This window comes from Telopea speciosissima, chromosome 7 (assembly GCF_018873765.1).
Source record: "Telopea speciosissima isolate NSW1024214 ecotype Mountain lineage chromosome 7, Tspe_v1, whole genome shotgun sequence".
NCBI lineage: Eukaryota > Viridiplantae > Streptophyta > Magnoliopsida > Proteales > Proteaceae > Telopea > Telopea speciosissima.
This window is the reverse complement of record NC_057922.1, coordinates 51,075,194-51,097,329: the sequence shown is the minus strand read 5'-3', so window position 1 is coordinate 51,097,329 and position 22,136 is coordinate 51,075,194. Positions and strand designations below refer to the sequence as shown.

General features: G+C 39.0%; 1 protein-coding gene across 2 annotated transcripts in view; it reads left to right on the top strand.

The window, feature by feature from the left end:
- Positions 1-875, top strand: part of LOC122666663 (beta-hexosaminidase 3-like) — a 42,148-nt gene extending 41,273 nt beyond the window's left edge. For both annotated transcript variants that reach the window (XM_043862704.1, XM_043862703.1), the window contains exons 9-10: positions 533-633; positions 728-875. In XM_043862704.1, coding sequence (XP_043718639.1) covers positions 533-633; positions 728-804 — 178 coding nt within the window. In that variant the 3' untranslated portion in view covers positions 805-875. The remainder of the gene's footprint in view (positions 1-532; positions 634-727) is intronic.
- Positions 876-22,136: the final 21,261 nt, after the last annotated feature.

Sequence of the window (22,136 nt, the reverse complement as noted above, 5' to 3'; positions counted from 1 at the left end):
CGCCGTGACGCCGTGACAACTATGATTGCATCAATTGGTCTCTTAAGCTGACACACTCTCAAATTGAGAGCAATTCTTCAAAGCAGTAGAGGATATTCTATTCATCGTTAAATTTTTTTGAATACATTGATTAATCATTGTTAGAATTAAATTCTCATAAAGGATTCAAATGGTTCCAATATTTTGGCCATAAATTTCTTAAATCAACTTGGATTTGATAGATATTGTCCTTGTTGACCTTTCAAATAACAGAACAATCATAGAAAATGGGTAAGTTTTGACCTCGTTAAGCTAACCAAAAGAAATACGAAAACTTAACATGGACTTCTAAAATAAATCAAAGGCAATAAACTAAGTATGCTAGCTAAAATTTGTAACCCAAAGCTATGCCCAGAATAATCTTGCAGAGTATGCCTTGGTTTCAGGAGATTCTTTGTGTTATTGGTTATGAATTATCCTATAGATTAGGTGAGATACCCTTCTGATGTTTTGGCGCTAACTTTTCAGAAATCCTTGTAAATTTAATTTTTAGGGGGACTGGCTATCCTTCTTTATGGCCATCAAGGGATTGTCCGGAGCCTCTTGATGTTAGCAATGAGTTCACTTTCAAAGTAATAGATGGGATTCTTTCAGGTGTTGCTTTTCTTCTTTGAAAATTTCTTATGTTTTATCTCTTCAGAAAAATTAGTGAGATATACATTATGTGTCTTCACATTTTTTCTTTCAGATTTCAAAAATGTATTTAAATTCAGATTTGTTCACTTGGGAGGCGACGAAGTCAACACAAGTAATTTCTTTGCCTAAAAAATCTATGATTTATTTAATAATTTTTGCTAATGTTGTTCCTTGTTTTTGCATCTTGTTTCTTTCTCTATAATCTATGTCCTTTTTTTCCCCTTACATCATGCATCTGCAGGAAATATAGTTATCAACTGCAAGATATACTCTTTGTATTAGTCAATTTTTGCAATTGTGTGCATTCATTGATGAAACAAGAAAAACAGAAGCACAAAGTACCATAAAAACAATTGACACAAGAACTTATTCCCTAACATAGCTTTAGAACTGAGAATCTTCCTTGACAAAGTAATTCTTTTAGACCACATGCTAGGAAAAGCAGACCACAGTTAGGTCAGATTAATCTCTGCACATAGAAATGCCGTGGCAAGACATTGAATTTATGGAGATTAAAGGAACTAAAACTTCTAAATGAATTTGCAATTGAGATTCCAAACCTGCTCCTGTCCTGTGTGCTTGGTGATGAGAAGTTTATTTTGGAAACCAATAAAGAAAATTTAAAGTAGACTGATGATCAAAATTCATTTACTTATAAAACCCTATGCCAACTTCAGCACCCCAATACCTGTTCTAAGAGAAACTGCCTTCACCATAACGAATCAATAGACCAAAAAAAAAAAAAAATGAGCGTCCCAATGAGGGAACTTGTCTTTGCTTTTCCATCCAGTCTTTTTTCTAAAAATTTATTTTAGGATTCCAGGTACTAGAAAACTTGGTCGTTGCTCCAGAGTCCACCGTGAGGGAACTGGTCTTTGAATTTTTTTCATCCTTGCTTCTAGCCTTCTAACGAACTCTTGGAAGAATTATGATGCCCTTCTGGGCAGTTGAAGGTTCAGTCAAACCAGTCAGATTGAACTGAAAAGCTTTCACTAGTTTCAGTTCATGAGCCAAATTAGGGAGTAGTATTTCTAAGGAAGGATTTAGATTAATCCTCACCAGAAGATTATGATATTGTCAAATAAATAAAAGATTTTATTGGGGTCCCGTAAATAATACGTTTTCAGAACCACTGAAAATTCCTGTCTCAGCGTGCCAACTTTCCTTACTCCTTGCTTCTTCCAAGATCTTTAGGTTCAATAATCCAGTACATGCCCGTTTAGGAGTTGCTAGACTTGCATTCATCAATATCATATGGCCTCTGGCTGTTTCTTAAGCAATCAACTTTTCCACTGTTGTTGTGGCCTCACCAGCACCATACAATGTCCAAATAAGGCCCAGTAGTGTAATAGAAGATGTAGTTTATTTGAAGGTTTCTATTTTATCAAACCTTTGAGGTTCTAGGACTAGTTCCAGAATGACTACTTCCAGAGCTGAAATGGAGGCTTTCCTAAAGACATTTGATGTCTGTTGACTGCTAATGTCTAATGAGATAATTTCAATTCTATTTGAAACATGTCCCCAGGCATGCAGTAATACCTCCATTGGGTGCTCATTTTTGCATAGTGGACCTTCATGTGACTGAATGCTCACAAGTCAAGCCCACTAAAGTTTGTCTCCAGATTCTTCTCAACTTCTGTGGTATGCTTTTGAATTAAAAGTTCCATTGCAGCTTTAGTAGTTTGAAAAAACTCAAAGATCAAACCTCTCTTGAAGATAAGGGTGATGCAGATTCATCATCAAATAGGGCTTGTTTCATTGGGAATAAGTCTAGGGTTGAGTTACATACATGTTGGGCCTTTGATCCCATGGGTTTCTAATGTAATAGGCCACTTTTATGGGCCTAAAATATGGGTGTATAGGTTGCATACGGGATTAGTATATTTTTATGTTTTTTAATTGAACCGGTTCAAATTGGTTGCATCCAATTGGTTCAATTTAAGTGATCATGTGACTTGGTTAAGTGGTCATGTAACAACTTAAGTGGTCATGTGATGTTAGTTGGGCTGGATTAGGACTCTATAAATCCAGCCATGTTTTGAGTCTATTTCTTTTAGTATTTTCGTTTTTTAGTTGGTTTAAGTTACCTAATAGGTTAGGGATAGGGTTAGACCATTCTTTTTTAGTGTCTAAGTCTATTTTTGAGTTTTCTATATAAGTTTGTAAGGGAGGCCAGCATTACACACGAATTGAATTAATGAAAAAGCTTTTGCTTGCTGCCATAGCTGCTGCTCTGCTCTGTTGAGTGAACCTTGTGAGTAATATCAAGGCTACCTTGTGGGTAATATCAAGGTGAAGGGATTGGTGGACTCCGATCGACTCCTTGCATCTTGTAGATCGGGAGGTCCTTCTTCTTATTCAATCGAGCTTCTTCAAGTTGCTGCTGCTGCCTTTGAAGGAGATCAAACCAGTAAGTAATTTTAATTTCCTGCATATATCCTTCCCCTCTTCATCCTCTAACCTAATCCACACACCCCTCCGTCCATCAAACCATAACCTCCATTAAACCTGCAACTCCTACCTTAACTAGGACTCCCTCATAACTTCAGATCTGTCCATCAATTCCAAACCAAACTTCTAGCCTATATCCCCCACACCTCTCTCCACACTCGATCCAAAATCCAGCTCATAACTCCCACTCTATCCCCTCCATTCCTCCACTCCATTAAAACCCAAAACCTGCAACTCATTTCTGTCCAGAATTGCAGAATTTTAAAACCTTTCCAAATCCAATTATTTTTATCCCATAATAACCCCCTAGACCTGCATATTAAAGCCATATAAGACCCATTCCCAAATTCCCATCCTAAACCCTAGAATTAACCTAAATCCTAGTGCTATCCATTCGAACCAGCTACCCCTTTTGCGATTGATCCTGTTGTCTGGCTCCTAGTAGGTCTCCTACCTATCTAGGACTACATAAAGGGTGTAATGGCATCTTAGCTGCCAACTGGGAACCACATAATTATTTTGTTTATTTTTCATCATCAGTAAAACCGAAACCCTTTGCTAAGTTTGAAAGTATAAATTGGAACATAAACCAAGAAATAAGGCCAAAAACCTAAAGAAAGAGAAGAAAAGAGAAATAGTGACAAGAGGCTTCCTGACAACAAAGGGACCCATAACAAGACAACAAAACTTTCCCAATTACCCTATTATTATATAAATTGATGAAGTAGTTGTGAAAAAATATAAATCTGCTGGAGAGTACAAAGTTAAAGAATTGGGGATACAATTCCAGATTAACAATCTTGTAAGTCCGTTCCTTGGGATAGAAGTGAAAGATCGAACATTGTCCTATTTTATCTCAATAGGTGCTATGTTCTAAATCTTCTTAAAGAAACTGAAAAAGCCATGGTGCAAGCCAATTAATTCTCCAACTGGAAAAAAACACCAGCTCAAAGTGGAGAGTACAGACCATGTGGTTCACTAGGGGAGATTCCAGAGAGCGGGGATATTGGCATACTTTTACACCTTTCATTTTCCTGGACATAGTCCATATTGCAAGTGCAGTAGGAGAGGAAAGTACCCATTTATGATGAACAATCGGTATAACGATGGAGGAAAACTGCAAACCTGATAATGAAGTAGAAATCCTCGTCACTGGGCATATAATGGCTCTCATACAATGACTAGTGGGTGCTTGTTACATACTTCCAAGAGTGATATTCATTTCTTGAAACCAAAGTTCTATTAGACCGTTTCACAATCAATATTCGTGTATGCATAAGGTATAGTTCACACTGTTGTGGTTAAATGTCCAACAGAGATTAGAGAGTGAGAGTACGAATAAGAAAGGAGAGTAAATTGTGAAGTCATAGACTCTCTCTCTCTCCCCTATATGCTTTTCACTTTGTTAAAACAAGTCCAGATATACTCTTTTAAGCAACTACAATTTAGATGACCATGCCCAAAATACCCTCACAAGCTATTCGAACATTCCCCCCTCAAGCTGGAGCATAGATATCACACGTGCCCTGCTTGTTAACAAATTCTGAAAGTTTGTGGAAGTAAAGCCTTTGATTAAGACATCTGCTAGTTGTTCTCCTGTTCTCAAAAAAAAAAGGTGTGCATAGGCATCTAGATTGAAGGTTTTCCTTGATAAAGTTAGTCAACTTCAATATGTTTTGTGCGGTCAGCTGAATTGGATTATGAGCTATACTGACAGCTGCTTTGTTATCAAAATATAGTCTCAAAGGTTTGTCTACCTTAAGGCCCAACTCCTGGATCAACCTTTTTAACCATAGAAGTTCACAAACTCCATTAACCATGGCTCTAAATTCAGCCTCAGCCCGTGATCTTGAAAGTTGAAACAACTGATTGTTTCTTGCTCCTCCAAGTCACCAGATTTCTACCAACAAAGGTGCAGTTTCCTGATGTTGATTGCCCGTTTGTGACTAATCCTGTCCAATTTGCATCAGTATATGCCTATTCTCAACTGATTATTTTTCTTCATCAATAATCCCTTCCCTGGGCTTGACTATAGATACCTGAGAATCCGCTGCACTGCTTCCATGTGACCACTTCTGGGGGCATGCATGAACTAGCTGACAATACCGACAACATATGTAATATGTGGATGAGTGAGGATGAGATAAATCAACTTCCCAACACTGGTATCTCCCTTCATAACTTTTCAAATGTCCAATCTATTCACTTAATTTATGATTTTGGTCAATGGGTAAGTTTATAGGCTTGCAACCCAACATTCCTTTTTCTCCTAGGGAGACCTAGGACATATTTTCTCTGACAGATGTAGATGCCCTTTGTTGACCTTGATCGTATCCATTTTTCACTGTAATTTGTCTCAACTGATTGAATCAAGCGTTTGGTGATTGTTTCAGACTATACCATAGAGGGCCTTTTTCAAGTGGCAAACTTTGCCATTAGCTTCAAGAGACCTATTTGCATGTACACTTCGTCTTCCAGGTTACCATCTAGGTTGGCAAGTTTTACATCATACTGATATAAAGGCCATTGTTGATTAGCTGCCAAGGATAGAAGAACCCTATAGAGTTCAACTTAGCTACAGGGGCAAAGATTTCTTGGTAATCAATTTTTTAATATACATGACTATACCCTTTGCTACCAGTCTAGCTTTATTTCTCTCAACAGTGTCATCTGACTTATATTTTACTACTGCTTTTGGAGGCCCTAGCTCCCCTGGCTTTGATTGATGCCCAATGCCGTCAAGGAGCTTTCTTCAGCCTCGGCTTCAGGGCTTGACAGCACCTCTTCAGCCGGTTCAGATTGAGAGGGAACGAGCAGCCCTAGGCTAGGCTCCGCTTCTTAGGATGATGCCTGTGCTATGTATGATCCATCGGATTATTATTATTCTCGGTGCGTTTTTCAGCGAATGAAAGAAAACCGCTGATTCCACAGTTCCTTCATCAGATTTGGGTGCTTTTGAAAGAGCTGCTTCTGCGAATGACTCAACGGATACTACTGTAAATCGGGAGACTACTTTCCGTATCCTACTTCCTTTAATGAACACAAACCAATCATGTAATCATCTATAGATATATCTAGGGTATTATTGGAATACCCCCTGAAGCAGATTGTGCAGAATCTGTGAAGAAATGCCATAAATGTGAGGTCTTTGCAAACAGGATACGTGTACCTCCTTCAGAATTATACACCCTCAGTTCGCCATGCGGGTTATAAATAATCAGCCCTTTGAATAACAAAGAGAAGTGCCACTAGAAAGCTTCACCCAAAACTCTTATTCCTTGTACTGGGCCTATCGATCCTCTACTACGCTAGAGCCCGCCGGCTCCCTGTGGACGGTCCCAATAGAAAAGTGACCAGCTGCTGACTTAGAAGCGGACTTTATTGTCCAGAATAACCCGGTCACCTACCAATTGTAGAAGCAGGATTTTTGTCAAGCAATAAGCACTTTGAATACCCATCTGCATCCCACTGTATTTCGTCCTTTCAGAAGATCAACCAACTCTCAAGTGCCATTCCTCTCTAATGCCTTCATTTCTTCACATAGCTTCCTTCCACTTTGGATTAGTCATTAGTCAAAGCCTCTGAGACATTTTTGGGAATTGGAATGAATGATAGGGGTTCAGAATAAGTCAGACCTATAGGCGGAAAAGACTCATAAGATACAAACTCAGCAATGGAATACAATATCTTTTTCCTTTACTGACAGCAATAGAATGATTCAAATCAGATTATAAGTTAGGACGGCATGAGGAAGATGGAATATTGCCTGTACGAAGTATTAGGATTTAAAGAGGACTGTTGGCCAGGTCTTTTTTTACTTTCAACAATATACAAGCAGTTCATTATGCCTGCTTTCTCTCACCGCCAATCTCTCCCCCTGTTTTAGATTCCACCCCTTTTGCTCCCCCTGCTTTTGATTCCCTTACTTCCTTCAACCCGTAATCATCAAAGTAGGATGGTGGGATGGGTGAAAGGCACTTCTTCATGTACATCTTTACTAATCTCCCAAAAGAGGCGGCTGTCATGAGAAGAAAAAAGGTGACATCTCGAGAGTCCATGCATCTCCAAGATAAGGGATTATAGCATTTGTACCCTTTCTCAACCAGTGAGCCCACAAGAAAATGCATTTGATAGCCTTGGGGTCAAGTTTAGTACGATCAAATCAGAGAAAACATGCTTTCTCGTATAGATTTGTAATTGGGGTCGGTTTTGGCCCGTTTGGGTGGCGGGTCGGTTTACCTCGGGGTGTCAACCAAAACCGGGTATGGTTTCGAATTGAGGTATTACAATCTCGATGATCATAACACAATCAAAGATTTTAGCGGGAAGAGGAAAGTGAGGTATGGTGGGAGAAGAAATCGAAATTTCCATATTGGTTTAGGACTCACCATTCCCATGCCAAACAGACTCAACCGGCCCGAACCGCTCGATTGATACCCCTAGATTTAACATACATAATTATAAAAAACTAAGGACAAATTTATTTTGATTTTTATAATGGGTTTCGGGTTGTTATCGATTTGGTATCGGGGTAGATCAGTTTGGCTTGGTCTGGGTTTTGAGCGGTTTCAATCGGTTTCGGTGTGGTTCGGTTCAGTTTCAGGTCATAATACCGCAATCCAAAACAAGCCTAATAAGACATTGATGTGGGCTCGGTCTGGGCAATTTCGATTTGGGCGGTTTACACGGTTTGGTCTCAATTTCTAACACCCCTAAGCCGACCTAGTGTAAACGGGGCAAACCAAAGCTTATTTGTCCGTGCCGGTTCGTTTTGGGAGTTGTGGTTTTGTGTTTAGCCCAAAACGGTAAAACCAAATCAAATCAGACCGAACCGGTACAAAAATGTATCTGCCACATCGGTATAAACAAGTCGAACAAAAGCTTAATAGTTCGGACCGGTTTGGTTCACGGGTTTGGTGCTTTGGTGTCGTTGTTAATTTTGACCCCAACAGGCGCTTATATACTGTAATTTTTAGTCAGCTAAGCGTTATATTTTGGCGTATTTTAATTTTTTCGCAAAACTAAATATAAGGAAGCGCCTGTGCTCTAAATTTATCAACCTGAGATGATTTAGGCCTTGGTATTGTGGGTTCGTGACGGCCAGGTGCAAAGATTAGTGTTTACTTTTTTTTTTCCACGTAAAATAGTCTTCTATTTAAAAGAATAAATAACGAATAACTTAATATGAAAGCTCCTGTCGCTCAATTGATCAAGATTATCAATTGGGCCTTGGTATTGTGGGAGCAACTCCCACTAGGTGCATTATTTTACTCTATCTTTTTTTTTTTTTAAATAAAAGTCATCTATTTAGCAGTTTTTGCATGAAATAAGCAAAGAAATAAATAACAAACCCCAAAAATTAAAATATGGTTTACATTTTCTAAAATGCAAGTCAGAATTATAAATAATTTTTTTTTCTTTTCTGTTTTAAAAAAAAAAAGGGAATTATTTTATTCAATTTTAATCCTATTGGTGGAGCAAGTGTGTAATCGAATCAAACCAAATTGTATTAGTCGAGATCTAGACAGGTGTAGGGTTAGGCCTTTGGTTTTGTGCTTGTTGAACCGGTAAAACTATATCGAATCAACCCGACCCGGTACGATTTGTATTGGCCAACCTAGGTGTGTTGATTGGTCGGTACGGGTTGAGCCGGTTTAGGTGTGGGAATGGTGAATCCAAAACCAACATAGTAAGGAAAGTTCGGTTTCGGCTCGTTTCTATTTGGGTTCGGGTTGTATCGCTTTGGTAAAGATTTGTATGTCGGGTCGGTTTTGGCCCGTTTGGGATCGATTTACCTCGGGGTGTCAACCGAACCGGGTAAACCGGTCCGAACCGTTGCCTTATTGGCTAGGTTTTGAATTGGGGTATTACAACCTCGAAACCGAACTGATCCATACCAGAAGCTGAAAAAACCCAAAACCGGCTAAAAAACCCAGACCGAAACCGAAACCTAACCGATCTACCCTGTTAAGGAACCGATAAAAACACGAAACCCATTGAAAAATTTAATTGTTTTTTACAGTTTTTGTATAAATACGAATGTTAAACCAAAGTCGTCCCCGATAACAAACCGTTACAAGAACCCAAATCAAATTTCCATATTGGTTTAGGACTCACCATTCCCATGCGAAACCGACTCAACCGGCCCGAACAGCTCGATTGATACCCCTAGATTTAACATACATAATTATAAAAAAACTAAGGATAATTAAAAAAAAACTAAGGACAAATTTATTTTGATTTTTATAATGGGTTTCGGGGTAGATCGGTTTGGCTTGATCCGGGTTTTTAACTTTATTGCGATCGGTTGGTTCGGTTCAGTTTTGGGGTCATAATACTCGCAATCGAAACAAGTCTAATAAGACATTGATGTGGCTCGGTCCGGGCAATTTCGATCGGGCGGTTTACGGTTTGGTCTCAATTTCGACACCCTATGCCGACCCGGTGTAAGCGGGGCAAACCAAAGCTTATTTGTCCGTGCGGTTTGTTTGGGAGTTGAGCTTTTGTGTTTAGCCCAAAAGCGGTAAAACTGAATCAAATCGGACCGAACCGGGTAAGAAAATGTATTGGCCACATCGGTATAAACAAGTCGAACAAAAGATTAATAGTTTGGACGGTTTGGTTCACGGGTATGGTGCTTTGGTGTCGTGGTTAATTTTGACCCCAACAGTAGCTTATATACTGTAATTTTTAGTCAGCTAAGCGTTATATTTAAGTGTATTTTATTTTTTTCGCAAAACTAAATGTATGGAAGTGCCTGTAGCTCTAAATTTATCACCTTAGATGATTTAGGCCTTGGTATTGTGGGTTTGACTCCCACCAGGTGCAAATATTAGTGTTTACTTTTTTTTTTTTCACGTAAAATAGTCTTCTATTTAAGACGATATATAACGAATAACTTATTATGAAAGCTCCTGTAGCTCAATTGATCAAGATTATCGATTAGGCCTTGGTATTGTGGGTTCAACTCCCACCAGAGTGCATTATTTTACTCTATCTTTTTGTTAAAAAAAAAAATCATCTATTTAGTTGTTTTTGTATGAAATAAGCAAAGAAATAAATAACAAACCCCAAAAATTAAAATATGGTTTACTTTTTCTAAAATCCAAGTCAAAAATATAAGTATTTTCTTTTGTTTTCTGTTTTAAAAAAACAAAAGAGAATTATTTTATTCAATTTTAATCTTATTGGCTGGAGCAGGTGTGTAATCGAATCAAACCAAATCGTATTAGTCAGATCTAGACAGGGTCTAGGATTAGGCCTTTGGTTTTGTGCTTGTTGAACCTGTAAAACTATATCGAATCAACCCGATCCGGTACAATTTGTATTGGTCAACCTAGATGTGCTGATTGGTCGGTACGGGTCGAGCCGGTTTAGGTGTGGGAATGGTGAATCCGAAACCAACACAGTAAGGAAAGTTCGGTTTCGGCTCGTTTCTATTTGGGTTCGGGTTGTATCTCTTTCTCGTATAGATTTGTAATCGGGGTAGGTTTTGGCCTGATTGGGATCGGTTCACCTCGGGGTGTCAACCGAACCGGGTAAACCGGTCCAAACCGTTGCCTTATTGGCTAGGTTTCGAATTGGGGTATTACAACCTTGAAACCAAACTGATGCATACCGGAAGCCGAAAAAACCCAAAACCGGCTAAAAAACCCAAACCGAAACAGAAACCTAACCGATCTACCCTGTTAAGGAACCGATAAAAACACGAAACCCATTGAAAAATCTAATTTTTTTTTATAGTTTTTGTATAAATACGTATGTTAAATCGAAGTCATCCCCGATAACAAACCGTTACAAGAACCCGAAATCGAAATTTCCTTATTGGTTTAGGACTCACCATTCCGATGCCGAAACCGACTCAACCGGCCCGATCCGCTCGATTGATACCCCTAGATTTAACATACATAATTATAAAAAAAAACTAAGGACAAATTTATTTTGATTTTTATAATGGGTTTCGGGTTGTTATCAGTTTGGTATCGGGATAGATCGATTTGGCTTCGGTCCGGGTTTTGAGCCGATTTCAGTCGGTTTCCGGTGCGGTTCGGCTCAATTTCGGGGTCATAATACCGCAATCCGAAACAAGCCTAATAAGACATTGATGTGGCTCGGTCCAGGCAATTTCGATTTGGGCCGGTTTACACGGTTTGGTCTCAATTTCAGATACCCCTAAGCCGACCCAGTGTAAACAGGGCAAACCAAAGGTTATTTGTCCGTGCAGGTTCGTTCGGGAGTTGAGGTTTTGTGTTTAGCCCAAAACGGTAAAACCGAATCAAATCAGACCGAACCGGTACGAAAATGTATTGGCCACATCGGTATAAACAAGTCGAACAAAAGCTTAATAGTTTGGACCGGTTTGGTTCACGGGTTGGGTGCTTTGGTGTCGTGGTTAATTTTGACCCCAACAGGCGCTTATATACTGTAATTTTTAATCAGCTAAGTGTTATATTTAGGCGTATTTTATTTTTTTTCACAAAACTAAATATATGGAAGCGCCTGTAGCTCTAAATTTATCAATTGAGATGATTTAGGCCTTGTTATTGTGGGTTCGACTCCCACCAGGTGCAAATATTAGTGTTTACTTTTTTTTTTTTTCACGTAAAATAGTCTTCTATTTAAGAGGATAAATAACGAATAACTTAATATGAAAGCTCCGGTAGCTCAATTGATCAAGATTATAAATTAGGACTTGGTATTGTGGGTTTGATTCCCACCAGGTGCATTATTTTACTCTATCTTTTTTTTTTAAAATAACAATCATCTGTTTAGTAGTTTTTGCATGAAATAAGCAAAGAAATAAATAACAAACCCCAAAAATTAAAATATGGTTTACTTTTTCTAAAATCCAAGTAAGAAATATAAATATCTTCTTTTGTTTTCTGTTTTTAAAAAAAAAAGAGAATTATTTTATGCAATTTAAATCCTAATGGCTGGAGCCGGTGTGTAATCGAATCAAACCAAATCGTATTAGTTAGATCTAGACAGGGTCTAGGGTTTGGTCTTTGGTTTTGTGCTTGTTGAACCGGTAAAACTATATCGAATCAACCCGATCCGGTATGATGTGTATTTGCCAACCTAGGTGTGTTGATTGGTCGGTACGGGTCGAGCCGGTTTAGGTGTGGGAATTGTGAATCCGAAACCAACATAGTAAGGAAAGTTCGGTTTCAGCTCGTTTCTATTTGGGTTCGAGTTGTATCGCTTTCTTGTATCAAATTGTAATCGGGGTCGATTTTGGCCCGTTTGGGATCGGTAATCCTCGGCGTGTCAACCGAACCGGGTAAACCGGTCTGAACCGTTGCCTTACTGGCTAGGTTTCAAATTGGGGTATTACAACCTCGAAACCGAACTGATCCATACCGGAAGCCGAAAAAACCCAAAACCGACTAAAAAACCAGGACCGAATCCGAGACCTAACAGATCTACCCTGTTAAGGAACCGATAAAAACCTGAAACCCATTGAAAATTCAAACTGTTTGTTATAGTTTTTGAATAAATAGGTATGTTAAACCGAAGTCGACCCTGATAACAAACCGCTACAAGAACCCGAAATTGAAATTTCCTTATTGTTTTAGGACTCACCATTCCCATGCCAAAACCGACTCAACCGGCCCGAACCGCGCGATTGATACCCCTAGATTTAACATTCATAATTATAAAAAACTGAGGACAAATTTGTTTTGATTTTTAGAAATGGGTGTCGGGTTGTAATTAGTTTGGTATCGGGGTAGATTGGTTTGGCTTCGGTCCAGGTTTTGAGCCGGTTTCAGTCGGTTTTCAGTGTGGTTCGGTTCAGTTTCGGGGTCATAATACCGCAATCCAGAACATGTCAAAGAAGACATCAATGTGGCTCGGTCCGGGCAATTTCGATTGGGGCCGGTTTACACGGTTTGGTCCTAATTTCTGACACCCCTAAGCCGACCCAGTGTAAACGGGGAAAACCAAAGCTTATTAGTCCGTGCCAGTTCGTTCGGGAGTTGAGGTTTTGTGTTTAGCCCAAAATGGTAAAACCGAATCAAATCAGATCGAACCAGTACAAAAATGTATTGGCCACATCGGTATAAACAAGTCGAACAAAAGATTAATAGTTCGGACCGATTTAGTTCACGGGTTTGGTGCTTTGGTGTCGTGGTTAATTTTGACCCCAACAGGCGCTTATATACAGTAATTTTTAGTCAACTAAGTGTTATATTTAGGTGTATTTTATTTTTTTCGCAAAACTAAATCTATGAAAGCGCCTGCTGCTCTAAATTTATCAATTTAGATGATTTAGGCCTTAGTATTGTGGGTTTGACTCCCACCAGGTGCAAATATTAGTGTTTATTTTTTTTTTTCACGTAAAATAGTCTTCTATTTAAGAAGATAAATAACGAACAACTTAATATGAAAGCTCCTGTAGCTCAATTGATCAAGATTATCAGTTAGGCCTTGGTATTGTGGGTTCGATTCCCACCAGGTGCATTATTTTACTCTATCTTTTAAAAAAAAAAATACAAATCATCTATTTAGTAGTTTTTGCATGAAATAAGCAAAAAAATAAATAACTAACCCCAAAAAATAAAATATGGTTTACTTTTTCTAAAATCCAAGTCAGAATTATAAATATATATATTTTTTTGTTTTCTCTTTTTAAAAAAAAAGGGAATTATTTTATTCAATTTTAATCCTATTGGCTGGAGCAGGTGTGTAATCGAATCAAACCAAATCGTATTAGTCAGATCTAGATAGGGTCTAGGGTTAGGCCTTTGGTTTTGTGCTTGTTGAACCGGTAAAACTATATCGAATCAATCCGATCTGGTACGATTTGTATTGGCCAACCTAGGTGTGTTGATTGGTCGGTACGGGTTGAGCCGGTTTAGGTATGGGAATGGTGAATCCGAAACCAACACAGTAAGGAAAGTTTGATTTTGGCTCGTTTCTATTTGGGTTCGGGTTGCATCGCTTTCTCGTATAGATTTGTAATCGGGGTCGGTTTTGGCCTGTTTGGGATCGGTTTACCTTGGGGTGTCAACCGAGCCGGGTAAACCGGTCCGAACCGTTGCCTTATTGGCTAGGTTTCGAATCGGGGTATTACAACCTCGAAACCGAACTGATCCATACCGGAAGCCGAAAAAACCCAAAACCGGCTAAAAAACCCAGACCGAAACCGAAACCGAAACCTAACCGATCTACCCTTTTAAGGAACCGATAAAAACCCAAAACCCATTGAAAAATCTAATTGTTTTTTATAGTTTTTGTATAAATACGTATGTTAAACCGAAGTCGTCCCCGATAACAAACCGTTACAAGAACCCGAAATTGAAATTTCCTTATTGGTTTAGGACTCACCATTCCCCTGCCGAAACCGACTCAACCGGCCCGAACCGCTCGATTGATACCCCTAGATTTAACATGCACAATTATAAAAAAACTAAGGACAAATTTATTTTGATTTTTATACTGGGTTTCGGGTTGTTATCAGTTTTGTATTGGGGTAGATCGGTTTTGCTTCGGTCTAGGTTTTGAGCCTGTTACAGTCGGTTTCCCGTGTGGTTCGGTTCAGTTTCGGGGTCATAATACTGCTATGCGAAACAAGCCTAATAAGACATTGATGTGGCTCGGTCCGGGCAATTTCCATTTGGGCCGGTTTACATGATTTGGTCTCAATTTCTGACACCCCTAAGCCGACCCAGTGTAAACGGGGCAAACCAAAGCTTATTTGTCCGTGCCGGTTCGTTCGCGAGTTGAGGTTTTGTGTTTAAACCAAAACAGTAAAACCGAATCAAATCACACCGAACCGGTACGAAAATGTATTGGCCACATTGGTATAAACAAGTCGAACAAAATATTAATAGTTCGGACTGGTTTGGTTCACGGGTTTGGTGCTTTGGTGTCGTGGTTAATTTTGACCCCAACAGGCGCTTATATACTGTAATTTTTAGTCAGCTAAGTGTTATATTTAGGTGTATTTTATTTTTTACGCAAAACTAAATATATCGTAGCGCCTTCAGCTCTAAATTTATGAAGTCAGATGATTTAGGCCTTGGTATTGTGGGTTCGACTCCCAGCAGGTGCAAATATTAGTGTTTACATTTTTTTTTTTCACGTAAAATAGTCTTTTATTTAAGAAGATAAATAACGAATAACTTAATACGAAGGCTCCTGTAGCTCAAATGATCAAGATCATCAATTAGGCCTTTGTATTGTGGTTTCGACTCCCACCTGGTGCATTATTTTATTCTATCTTTTTTTTAAAAAATAAAAATCATCTATTTAGTAGTTTTTGCAAGAAATAAGCAAAGAAATAAATAACAAACCCCAAAAATTAAAATATGGTTTACTTTTTCTAAAATCCATGTAAGAATTATAAATATATATATTTTTTTGTTTTCTGTTTGAAAAAAAAAGGGAATTATTTTATTCAATTTTAATCCTATTGGCTGGAGCAGTGTGTAATCGAATCAAACCAAATGGTATTAGTCGAGATCTAGACAGGGTCTAGGGTTAGGCCTTTGGTTTTGTGCTTCTAGAACCGGTAAAACTATATCGAATCAACCCGATCCGATACGATGTGTATTGGCAAACCAGGTGTGTTGATTGGTCGGTGCAGGGTCGAGCGGTTTAGGTGTGGGAATGGTGAATCCGAAACCAACACAGAAGGAAAGTTCGGTTTCGGTTCGTTTCTATTTGGGTTCGGGTTGTATCGCGTTCTCGTATCGATTTGTAATCGTGGTCGGTTTTGGCCCGTTTGGGATCGGTTTACTTTGGGGTGTCAACCGAACTGGGTAAACCGGTCTGAACCGTTGCCTTATTGGCTAGGTTTCGAATTGGGGTATTACAACCTCGAAACCGAACTGATCCATACCGGAAACCGTAAAACCCAAAACCGTCTAAAAAACCAGGACCGAAACTGAAACCTAACCGATCTACCCCGTTAAGGAACCGATAAAAACCCGAAACCCATTAAAAAATCTAATTGTGTTTTATAGTTTTTGTATAAATACGTATGTTAAACCGAAGTCGTCCTCGATAACAAACCGTTACATGAACCCGAAATCGAAATTTCCTTATTGGTTTAGGACTCACCATTCCCATGCCGAAACCTACTCAACCGGCCCGAACCGCTCGATTGATACCCCTAGATTTAACATACATAATTATAAAAAAACTAAGGACAAATTTATTTTGATTTTAATAATGGGTTTCGGGTTGTTATCAGTTTGGTATCGGGGGTAGATCGGTTTGGCTTCGGTCCGGGTTTTGAGCCGGTTTCTGGTGCGGTTCGGTTCAATTTCGGGGTTATAATACCGCAATCTGAAACAAGTCTAATAAGACATTGATGTGGCACGGTCCGGGCAATTTTGATTTGGGCCGGTTTACATGGTTTGGTCTCAATTTCTGAGACCCCTAAGCCGACCCAGGGTAAACGGGGCAAACGAAAGCTTATTTGTCCGTGCCGATTTGTTCGGGAGCTGAGGTTTTGGGTTTAGCCCAAAACGGTAAAACCGAATCATATCAGACCGAACCGGTACGAAAATGTATTGGCCATATCGGTATAAATAAGTCGAACAAAAGATTATTAGTTCGGACCGGTTTGGTTCACGGGTTTGGTGCTTTGGTGTCATGGTTAATTTTGACCCCAACAGGCGCTCATATACTGTAATATTTAATCAACTAAGCGTTATACTTAGGTTTATTTTATTTTTTTCGCAAAACTAAAGAAATGGAAGCGCCTATAGCTCTAAGTTTATCAACTGAGATGAATTGGGCCTTGGTATTGTGGGTTCGAATCCCACCAGGTCCAAATATTTGTGTTTATTTTTTTTTTTCCCCCAGTAAAATAGTCTTCTATTTAAGATGATAAATAACGAATAAATTAATATGAAGGCTCCTGTAGCTCAATTGATCAAGAATATCAATTAGGCCTTGGTAATGTGGGTTCGGGTCCCACCAGGTGCATTATTAATCTCTAAATTTTTTCTTTTTGTTCAAAATAGAAATCATCTATTTAGCAGTTTTTGCATGAAATAAATAACAAACCCCAAAAATTAAAATATGGTTTACTTTTTCTAAAATCCAAGTTAGAAATATATATATATTTTTTTGTCTGTTTAAAAAAGCAAAGGGAATTTATTTATTCAGTTTTAATCCTATTGGCAGGAGGAGCAGGTGTGTAATCGAGTCAAACCAAATCGTATTAATCAGATCCAGATAGGGTCTAGGGTTAGGCCTTTGGTTTTGTGCTTCTTGAACCGGTAAAATTATATCGAATCAACCTGATCCGGTACGATGTATTCTGGCCAACCCTGGTGTGTAGATTGGTCGGTACGGGTCGAGCCGGTTTAGGTGTAGGAATGGTGAATCCGAGACCAACACAGTAAGGAAAGTTCGGTTTTGGTTCGTTTCTATTTGGGTTCGGGTTGTATCGCTTTCTCGTATCAATTTGTAATCGGGGTCGGTTTTGGCCCGTTTGGGATCGGTTTACCGGGTGTCAACCGAACCGGTAAACCGGTCGAACCGTTGCCTTATTGGCTAGGTTTCGAATTGGGGTATTACACCTCGAAACCGAACTGATCCATACCGGAAACCGAAAAACCCAAAACCGGCTAAAACACCAGGACCGAAACTGAAACCTAACCGATCTACCCCGTTAAGGAACCGATAAAAACCCGAAACCCATTAAAAAATTTAATTGTTTTTTATAGTTTTTGTATAAATACGTATGTTAAACAGAAGTCGTCCCCGATAACAAACCGTTACAAGAACCCGAAATTGTAATTTCCTTATTGGTTTAGGACTCACCATTCCCATGCCGAAACTTACTCAACCGGCCCGAACCGCTCGATTGATAAGCCTAGATTTAACATACATAATTATAAAAAAACTAAGGACAAATTTATTTTGATTTTTATAATGGGTTTCGGGTTGTTATCAGTTTGGTATCGGGGTAGATCGGTTTGACTTTGGTCCGGGTTTTGAGCTGGTTTCAATCGGTTTCTGGTGCGGTTAAATTCAATTTCGGGGTCATAATACCGCAATCCGAAACACGTCTAATAAGACATCGATGTGGCACGGATGCGGGCAATTTCGATTCGGGCGGTTTACACGATTTGGTCTCAATTTACGAGACCCTAAGCCGACCCATGTAAACGGGCAAACCAAAGCTTATTTGTCCGTGCCGATTCGTTCGGGAGTTGAGGTTTTGTGTTTAGCCCAAAACGGTAGTGCCGAATCATATCAGACCGAACCGGTACGAAAATGTATTGGCCATATCGGTATAAATAAGTCGAACAAAAGATTATTAGTTCGGACCGGTTTGGTTCACTAGTTTGGTGCTTTGGTGTCGTGGTTAATTTTGACCCCAACAGGCGCTCATATACTGTAATTTTTAATCTGCTAAGCGTTATACTTAGGTTTATTTTATTTTTTTTTGCAAAACTAAAGAAATTGAAGCGCTTGTAGCTCTAAATTTATCAACTGAGATGAATTAGGCCTTGGTATTATGGGTTCGACTCCCACCAGGTGCAAATATTTGTGTTTATTTATTTTTTTTTCCCAGTAAAATAGTCTTCTATTTAAGATGATAAATAACGAATAAATTAATAGTAAAGCTCCTGTAGCTCAATTGATCAAGATTATCAATTAGGCCTTGGTACTGTGGGTTAGAATCCCACCAAGTGCATTATTATTCTCTAAATTTTTTTTTTGTTTAAAATAAAAATCATCTATTTAGAATTTTTTCCATGAAATAAATAACAAACCCCAAAAATTAAAATATGGTTTACTTTTTCTAAAATCCAAGTTAGAAATATAAATTTTTTTTTTTCTGTCTAAAAAAACAAAGGGAATTTATTTATTCAATTTTAATCCTATTGGCAGGAGCAGGTGTGTAATCGAGTCAAACCAAATCGTATTAGTCAGATCCAGATAGGGTCTAGGGTTAGGCCTTTGGTTTTCTGCTTCTTGAATCGGTAAAACTATATCGAATCAACATGATCTGGTACGATCTGTATTGGCCAACCCTGGTATGTTGATTGGTCGGTACAGGTCGAGCCGGTTTAGGTGTGGGAATGGTGAATCCGAAACCAACACAGTAAGGAAAGTTTGGTTTCAGTTTGTTTCTATTTGGGTTCGGGTTGTATCGCTTTCTCGTATCGATTTGTAATCGGGGTCAGTTTTGGCCCGTTTGGGATCGGTTTACCTCGGGGTGTGAACCGAACCGGGTAAACCGGTCCGAACTGTTGCCTTATTGGCTAGGTTTCGAATTGGGGTATTACAACCTCGAAACCGAACTGATCCATACCGGAAACCGTAAAACCCAAAACCGGCTAAAAAACCAGGACCAAAACTGAAACCTAACCGATCTACCCCGTTAAGGAACCGATAAAAACCCGAAACCCATTAAAAAATCTAATTGTTTTTTATAGTTTTTGTTTAAATACGTATGTTAAACCGAAGTCGTCCCCGATAACAAACCGTTACAAGAACCCGAAATCGAAATTTCCTTATTGGTTTAGGACTCACCATTCCCATGCCCAAACCTACTCAACCGACCTGAACCGCTCGATTGATACCCCTAGATTTAACATACATAATTATAAAAAAACTAAGGACAAATTTATTTTGATTTTTATAATGGCTTTCGGGTTGTTATCAGTTTGGTATCGGGGTAGATCGGTTTGGCTTCGGTTCGGTTTTGACCCGGTTTCTGGTGCGGTTCGGTTTAGTTTCAGGGTCATAATACCGCAATCCGAAACAAGTCTAATAAGACATCGATGTGGCATGGTCCGGGCAATTTTGATTCGGGCCGGTTTACACGGTTTGGTCTCAATTTCTGAGACCCCTAAGCCGACCCAGTGTAAACGGGGCAAACCAAAGCTTATTTGTCCGTGCCGGTTCGTTTGGGAGTTGAGGTTTTGAGTTTAGCCCAAAATGGTAAAACCGAATCATATCAGACCGAACCGGTACGAAAAGCTATTGGCCATATAGGTATAAAGAAGTCGAACAAAAGATTATTAGTTCGTACCGATTTGGTTCACGGGTTTGGTGCTTTGGGGTTGTGGTTAATTTTGACCCCAACAGGCGCCCATATACTGTAATTTTTAATCAGCTAAGCGTTATACTTCAGTTTTTTTTATTTTTTTCGCAAAACTAAAGTAATGGAAGTGCCTGTAGCTCTAAATTTATCAACTGAGATGAAATAGGCCTTGGTATTGTGGATTCGACTCCCACCAGGTGCAAATAATTGTGTTTATTTTTTTTTTTCCCAGTAAAATAGTCTTCTATTTAAGATGATAAATAACGAATAAATTAATATGAAAACTCCTGTAGCTCAATTGATCAAGATTATCAATTAGGCCTTGGTACTGTGGGTGCGAGTCCCACCAGGTGCATTATTATTCTCTTTATTTTTTGTTTTTTGTTTAAAATAAAAATCATCTATTCAGTAGTTTTTGCATGAAATAAATAAGAAACCCCAAAAATTAAAATATGGTTTACTTTTTCTAAAATTCAAGTTAGGAATATAAATTTTTTTTTTTTTTTTCTGTTTAAAAAAACAAAGGGAATTTATTTATTCAATTTTCAATCTATTGGCAGGAGCAGGTGTGTAATCGAGTCAAACCAAATCGTATTAGTCAGATCTAGACAGGGTCTAGGGTTTGGCCTTTGGTTTTGTGCTTCTTGAACCGGTAAAACTATATCGAATCAACCCGATCCGGTACGATGTGTATTGGCCAACCCTGATGTGTTGATTGGTCGGTACGGGTCGAGCCGGTTTAGGTGTGGGAATGGTGAATCCGAAACCAACACAGTAAGGTAAGTTCAGTTTCGGTTCGTTTCTATTTGGGTTTGGGTTGTATTGCTTTCTCGTATCGATTTGTAATCAGGGTAGGTTTTGGCCCATTTGGGATCGGTTTACCTCGGGGTGTCAACCGAACTGGGTAAACCGGTCCGAACCATTGCCTTATTGGCTAGGTTTCGAATTGGGGTATTACAGCCTCGAAACCGAACTGATCCGTACCGGAAACCAAAAGACCCAAAACCGGCTAAAAAACCCGGACCGAAACTGAAACCTAACCGATCTACCCCGTTAAGGAACCGATAAAAACCCGAAACGTATTAAAAAATCTAATTGTTTTTTATAGTTTTTGTATAAATACGTATGTTAAACCGAAGTCATCCCCGATAATAAACCGTTACAAGAACCCGAAATCGAAATTACCTTATTGGTTTAGGACTCACCATTCCCATTCCGAAACCTACTCAACCGGCCCGAACCGCTCCATTGATACCCCTAGATTTAACATACATAATTATAAAAAAACTATGGACAAATTTATTTTGATTTTTATAATGGCTTTTGGGTTGTTATCAGTTTGGTATCGGGGTATCTCGGTTTGGCTTTGGTCCGGGTTTTGAGCCGGTTTCAGTTGGTTTCTGGTGCGGTTCAGTTCAATTTCGGGGTCATAATACCGCAATCCGAAACACGTCTAATAAGACATCGATGTGGCACGGTCCGGGCAATTTTGATTCGGGCCGGTTTACACGGTTTGGTCTCAATTTCTAAGACCCCAAAGCCGACCCAGTGTAAACGGGGCAAACCAAAGCTTATTTGTCTGTGCCGATTCGTTCGGGAGTTGAGGTTTTGTGTTTGGCCCAAAACGGTAATGCCGAATCATATCAGACCGAACCGGTATGAAAATGTATTGGCCAAATTGGTATAAATAAGTCGAACAAAAGATTATTAGTTCGGACCGGTTTGGTTCACTGGTTTGGTGCTTTGGTGTCGTGGTTAATTTTGACCCCAATAGGCGCTCATATACTGTAATTTTTAATCAGCTAAGCGTTATACTTAGATTTATTTTAATCAGATGGGAAGAGTTGAATTTAGGGCTTACTTGAGTACAACTCTGAATTCAGTTTGTAGACAGCTTAATGGTATGCAGCAAGATGACCAAATTCAGTCCCAAGTTCCAATTTCAGGTAGAGAGAACCAGCCCCAAGTCTACAGCCTTCTTTTCCCTTCTTCA